We start from the raw sequence: 6705 nt of genomic DNA, 5'->3' as shown, positions 1-6705 counted from the left end.
TTCCCCAAATCCTTCCCACATGAATCAATCTGGAGACAAAGCTGGCAAAGCCTTCCAGCCCCCACCAACCAATTCCACCCTTGGGTCCCGCTCCTGTGCTTGTCTCCAGGTGCCCCAGGAGAGCAGCTCCCAGTAATCCCCTGGGACAGGGGCTGTTGAGTGACCTCCCATGTTTAGCTGGCGTGAGGCATCACCTGTACAGCTCTCCAGCTCCTCCTGGAGCAGCATGGAGTGACCCTGCTTAGCACTGCTCATTTTTCTCCAGGCTTGCAAGGTTTGGAGATTGGTTCAGATAAGCATCCTCAAGCTTGCATGCTTATCTGCCCCATCTCCCAAACAGCTTTGATCTGCAGGATTTGGCTGCAGCTCTCAAAGTTATCTTGGGAAAGCTTGTTCTGGGGAGAGTCATTCTCCTGATTAACAAGAAAATCTTTCTTAGTGGCATTGAGCATTTCCAGCCCTGGCTGTACCCAGGGAATGTAGCCATGTCTGCAGACAGAGAGAAGGAAAAGCCAAGCAAGCTTTTCCTTAAAACTCCACTTGGGCTCCATCAGCATTCCAGCTAAAATCTGAGGTCAGATATTTCATCTTGCTTCTTTTCCCCATTTTCTGTTTGTGGGGCACTTTACATCACCCATATCCTGTGCAAAATTCCTGGAAGGAAAGCTGGCTGGACTGACCAAGGAAACAAGTTCCTGGATGAGCTAGGTGAACCATGCAGAACAAAGGAAAGGGATTTATCTGGCTGAGGGCAAGTTTTAAAAGCCGCAATTTTGCATTAAACAGCTGAAAGCAAGAGCCCCTCTAAAAGCTCTAATGAAGGAAACACAAGTCACACGTAAGTATGTGTTAATGCAGTCAGATACTCATTTTCCAGTTTACTTTCTGCTTGGCCACAGCTTTAGGAAATATTCCTTGGACTGCAAGGTATCAAATGTGCCGCTCTTGAAAAACACTGGCGTGGATTCCCTCACACTCAGCCCACCACCATCACCCCACTGAAACTCTTCCTTGTGGAAACAACCAGGGAGGAAGAGGAAGATGGTATTAAGGAACAGGAGGAACTACAGAATCAGCAATGAAGTTTATAGTGGGGAAACTGCCCCGAACATTTCCTGCCAGCCTCGCATAAAGGATAAATATACATTTAAAAAACACTACTCAGTGAGGGGAAAGAAGTGTGAACAGCAAAAATATGTACATATGTTTTAAATAATTTTTTTTAATTGTTGAGGCAGTAATACTTGGTTCATGGAACTGCAATATACAGAGAGGTGAAATAAATAGCTTATATATATATAATATATATAATATAGCTGGTTTTAAAATATTCCCTTATCATTGGTGTACTAGGTCATCTTGTAGTCACTTGAATGTAGTTAGCAGCATTCTCCAGAAGTGAGCGGGATGCAGGATCACGGAGCCGTGACTCCCAATGTCGTCAGGAGGGGTACAGAGGGTCGGTGCGCCGAGAGCTCCGCGGGCTCGTCCCTGCAGCCGCCGCCTGTCCTGGCGGGCGGGCAGCAGGCAATAAATAATTACTGCAACCGGCACTTGGCGGGGCAGGGTCTCAGTAACTTTGGGAAAGAACTTTGGTTTTCTTTGGTTTTATTTATTTATTTTTAATAATTTTTTTTCCCTCTGGGGATATGCTTGAGAAGTTGTCCTTTCCAAAAAAAGCAAAAGAAGCACCTGTGTGTCATCAACAACAAGAAGTCAATTTAAATAGAGCAGTTAATTTCATTTTTCAAGTCACAATTAATCCCGAACAGCTTTCCCCAGCATTTGCCATCTAGTCTTTTATTAATTTTTTTTTATTTTTATTTTTTTTAAACACAATGTACAAAAATAGAGCTTCTTCCTTATTTTTAATGTAAAAATATTCCTCTGGTGCAGTTTTTTTTTTTTTTTTTCTTTTTGTGGTTTCTTATTGTGACACTATTTTTGTCTGGTTTTAGCTGGGGTTGGTGGGTCGTATTCTCTTAGTCCTCTTGGTGACTGTTGTGTACTTGAAAGGTTTCTGTATTTCCATTTGACCCTTTGGGTATCTCTTCATAAAGTGTACATCTTGCTGATTTTCCCGGGTCTTGGGCCCTTTCCGCGGCCTCCCTTTTTTGGTGAATCCAACATACCAGCCTGAATATTTTGCAGACATCAGTGCTGTGTAGTTGTTTTCTAGGACTTTTTCAATGAAGACACACTCCTTACTGGTGCCATCAGGCTGAAAAAGGAAAAAAAAAAAATGAAAGAAAAAATAAATAATTCAAATGCAAGCTCAGTGACCAAAACCCGATTTGGCATAAATAAAATCATCACATCTGGACCTCTTTTTTGGTTCAAACATTCTTAATAAGAGCCATAACAAGCATCAGCTAAAATAGATTTTTTTTTAAAGCATGAAAGCGTGAGGTCATAATTTCTTTTTTTTAAATGCTCTTATCCAAGGGGAGAAAACTTTTTCAAAGACAACAATTAAGTTTATCCAGTCCAGTGCCTTCAACTGCAAGCAAAGCAAGACATCCAGCTTTGCTTTCTTCCCTTAGGGAGAGAGGATGAATTGAATTCGTGCCAGGGAAACATCATACTTAGTCAGAAAAAAACCAAACCCCAGAATCTCACATGGCCCAAACAACAGCGTTTCCCCTTCTACCCCTCACTCCTGAAATACCTCATGGGCTTTCACCCCCAACTACCCAAATCCCACTAAAATTATGACAAGCTTCAGTCTAAGCCTCCACAGCAATTTGAAAACTCTCCCCCATGTGATCCCAGGGCAACCCCTGGCAGATGGACCACACATGGTGCTCCAGGGTTGCTGGAACCACTGGGGTCCCCAGCACCACTCCAGTCCCTGGGACCCTGGAGAGCCCTGAAGCCAAACTGGGCTCAGCTCAGCCTGGAGATCCTACCAGACCCAGAACTGGGCTTTGAATATGGCAGAACAAGGATCTCTGCATTCAGGACTCTCACCCAGCACAGGCAGCACTGGAGGGAGTGACAGCATCACACAACTGCATCTTCAAGTCCTTGAGCATAAAGGAAATTCTTCTCACCCATAACCTTCTGCCAGAAAACATTTTGCCCTTTAACTGCTGAGTCACTGGTACTGTACTTAGAATGTCACATGATTTGATTTATGCATCAGAAGATACTCAGGAGTAGATACAGGATAAGTAAATATAAACCATCACACAGGACTTCATTTAAAGCTCAGCAAACTCAAAGGAAGTATTTCCATCATAGGCCAATTCAGCTTCTCACTGATATCAGATGAGTTTTTTGGAACTGCAGGCCTACATATACTACTATGAAACCCTGCCCACCCAAACTAAACACTTTACCCATCATATCCTGGGGGGGCAGGGAAGCGTGAGCTGCTCAGCCACCAGCCCCCGCTCTGCTCAGGGGCCCCTCTGGGCACAAGGCTGGGGTAAGCAGCCAGACCCTGCATGGTCACCATCCTTTCCCCAAGGACAGCTCACCCTGCCCTTCCAGGGCAGCCATCCTGAAATGTGCTGCACAACCCCTGTGGAGTTTGCTGCAGTTTGTGGAAGGGCAGGGAATCATGGAACAGGAGGGAACCCCTCCAGGCCATGCTGCACAGGGTTCCCTGCACCCCTGAGCCCCAAACACACACGACAGGGGAATCATCAGGCACCATGACCCAGGCTGGAGGCAGCAACAGAGGAAAGCCAGGATGGCTGGTCATCACCAGCCCCCAGGGCCAGCCATTCCTCTAGGACTCCATGCCTTTAGCAGAGCTTTGGTTCCATCTGTGTGACAGAAGGTGATGTTTGCTCTGAAGTCAGCACCTCGAAGCTTTCAGCACCAGGTAAGGTCTCATTAAGAGGGCGAATTCTGGCAACTCTTCCAACAGTTCTGCTAATCCAGGGGCTCTGCCTTAGGACCAGCAGTCTCCATCCAGGATAGGCACAAAGGTCCTCATTTTACCATCCCCAACTGGAAGCTCACAAATGCTTTAATGAACAGCAGAACTGGGCAAAGCTCAGTGATTCCAGTTCCTGGGGGTGTCATTCTACAAATCCTGGGTTTGATCAAAGCCACATGAGTGGCAAAGGGGGAAATCAGTCAACACCACAGGGTTCCACCAGATTTCAATGGGAAGCCATAAAACCAGCTCCAGGTTTCTCAGGGCCCAGCCCACTACAAACCCTTCCCCAGTGAGTGGAGAATTTTTAAACAATACCATGGCTGGGATTCAAATCCACCCAAAGCCAGGTGCCTGTGAACCGACCGGATCTGTACCGCAGGTAATTGGAAGGGTTGTTCCCCCCATGCTCGTGGGAAGGGACTGGATTTGAGCCCTGACCTTGTTGCTAGGAGAATTAAGGGTTTTTCATGCAATTTGGGAGGGTTCCGCTTCTACTGCAATGTCAGTTTTTCACAGAAAATGAAGACTGGAATGAAAAGAAAACATGTGTGTAGGAGGGGGGAACTTATTCTATTAATAACAAAAAAGTATTTACTTATACCTTCAAATTTGCCGACAGAGCCTAAGACGGAGACAGGAGGTGGAAGATTAACAAGGTGCAACTTCAGGCCAACCTCAGGGCTAATTTGAAGTAAACAAGGTGCATGAGATAAAATAACTTCGTTCTGGAAGAGGAAGAGCTAAATGGTTTGATAACATGAAATTACAGCAGCATTTACAAGTACCTAGAGATCAATCAGGATAAGGACCTCACTTCCCCAAACAGAGCATTCCTGTATGTGCTAAGACACGTCACAGACACACAAATGATTTTCAAATACTGACAACATAATTTTACAGTTTCTTTTATGATCCCCAACAGGATAAATCATTCACACAAGCTACCTACACCATGAAGAACTGTACTCACAGCAACCTATTAGGGGAAAAATCAATTTGTGAGGGTTTTCAGTAATTTTTAAGCATCAGGTGACCAACATTTAAAATTTAATCAGTTCCCTACTTGAGCCATAGCAAAACACTTCTTGGGTCTGTCAGCCATCCTCTCACACCTCCAAAGAGAGGGGGATGAAAGAGAAAAGGGAGACAGCTTTATCCAAGCATCATTCCCTGCTCCAGCCACGGGCTCACCCTTCCCCAGGAGCTCCTGGTGCAACTGACCCAGGGCTGCACCCTCTGTCACCAATGCAGGCAGGTGGGAGCTGCTGCCAAGCCACATTTCATACACACTGTGCTGGCAGGGATGTGCCTGGCAGAGCACTCACTCTCCAAAACACGGAGCTTTGTGTTTTCAACTGATTCTTGACAATAAAGAAATTCTTGAAAGCCTCAAAGCTGCACAGGGGCTGTCTGGCCCAGTGTAATGGCCTGGCCACAGGACAGAGGAAGTCCCACGCCCAGCCCCACATCCCTGTCCCCTCCACGGCAGGAATGAGGGCTTCCTGTGCCCCTCATGTGCCCCACTGGCTGCATCTGCCTTTTGGCCTCATCATCCCACTGGCAGCAGCTCCAGCCACGCTCCCTGCTCAGAGCAGGACACAGCAGAGGCACAACCCTGCTCCTGCAAAGGCCCTCTGCAAGTCAGAGACCAAACTGTTTGGGTTGGCCAAGGGGCTGCTGCCTGGCTATGCAACAAGGCTGTGCCACCTGGCAGGTCAGTTCTTTGCAAAGAAATCATTCAGAGCATGTTTTTGTTTAAACACAGCCCAAGAACTTTGGGAAGATGTGGTATCTGTTAGCCAAATTTCTGATAAATGCCTTATAAAATGCCTCATCTAAATGCCACCTTCCAGGGAAAGCTCTGGGGCGTGGCCCAGGTCTGTGCAGAGTGAGGGGAAAGCCCAGCCTGAGCAGCACCCAGGGCTGGCTCCAGCAGAGTATCTCCTAAACAAGGGCTGGGGAGCAGCCCCGCTGGCACTGGGTCAGTGTCCAGCGCCAGGCAGGGACCTGAGCGGTGCCAGGGTTTTTACAGGGCAGGGTTAGAGCAGCAGCAGCCCAGGCTCACCCTGCAGTAAGGGGTTCGAGCAGACTTTGTGCACCGCGAGCCGGCTCCAGCCCGCGCAGCTGAGCGCAGCAGAGCCGAGGGGCCGCGCTGGGCCGGGGCTCTCCGAGCACACGGGGCTCACCGAGGAGCAGCCCCGGATTGTTTGTGCAGAGCATTTGGTGAGGGGCTCTCCAGTCTTAAACGTGAAACGTTGAACTGACACTAAAGCAGAATTAAGTGCCAAAGCATTTGCTGCTTCTACAATTACACTCCGGAGCGCTTTGGTGCTCCTGCTCTCCTTTTATGACCCAACTTGGTCTTATTGTAGTTTGGCTTTCTCGTTTTAAGTTCTCCAAATGGAAAGGATCAAAGAGCTCTTTGTTGTCGTAGCAGGAGCGCTCCTCGGAGCGAGGCATTCCTGCCACGAACAGCTTGCGGCTCAGGGGGAATTCGCGGCCGCTCTGTGCCACCAGCCCGAGCCAAAGCATCAGCAGGTGCAGCAGCCGCCCCCGCCCTCCCCCGCAGCCACGCCGAGCCACCTGAGCAGCTCTTTATGGCACACGGGGCCAGGGCAGGTTTTCTCATTTACGCTTCACAAATCTGGCGCAGTGGGCACCGGGAAATCCAAACTTCCCTCGGCTTTCACAGCAACAATGAGCTCACGGCAGCTACTCGGGTAACAGCGAGGAGCGGCGGGAGAAGCCCCCAGGACGGAAAAGATTTTTTCTTTTGCAAAGATCGGGGTTAGCTAAGCTTAGGTTAAAACACT

The 6705-nt window shown here is 48.0% G+C and overlaps 1 protein-coding gene across 2 annotated transcripts in view; it reads right to left on the bottom strand.

Moving 5' to 3' along the window:
• Positions 1-1202: 1202 nt before the first annotated feature.
• The window catches only part of FGF18 (fibroblast growth factor 18), a 66596-nt gene continuing 61093 nt past the window's right edge, over positions 1203-6705 (bottom strand). For both annotated transcript variants that reach the window (XM_071442977.1, XM_071442978.1), the window contains one exon: positions 1203-2221. In XM_071442977.1, coding sequence (XP_071299078.1) covers positions 1955-2221 — 267 coding nt within the window. In that variant the 3' untranslated portion in view covers positions 1203-1954. The remainder of the gene's footprint in view (positions 2222-6705) is intronic.

The sequence above is a fragment of the Agelaius tricolor genome, unplaced genomic scaffold (genome assembly GCF_023055355.1).
Source record: "Agelaius tricolor isolate 1412-34295 unplaced genomic scaffold, bAgeTri1.0.p SCAF_18, whole genome shotgun sequence".
Lineage (NCBI taxonomy): Eukaryota > Metazoa > Chordata > Aves > Passeriformes > Icteridae > Agelaius > Agelaius tricolor.
The sequence above is the reverse complement of the archived record's forward strand: the minus strand, read 5'-3'. Positions and strand labels throughout refer to the sequence as shown.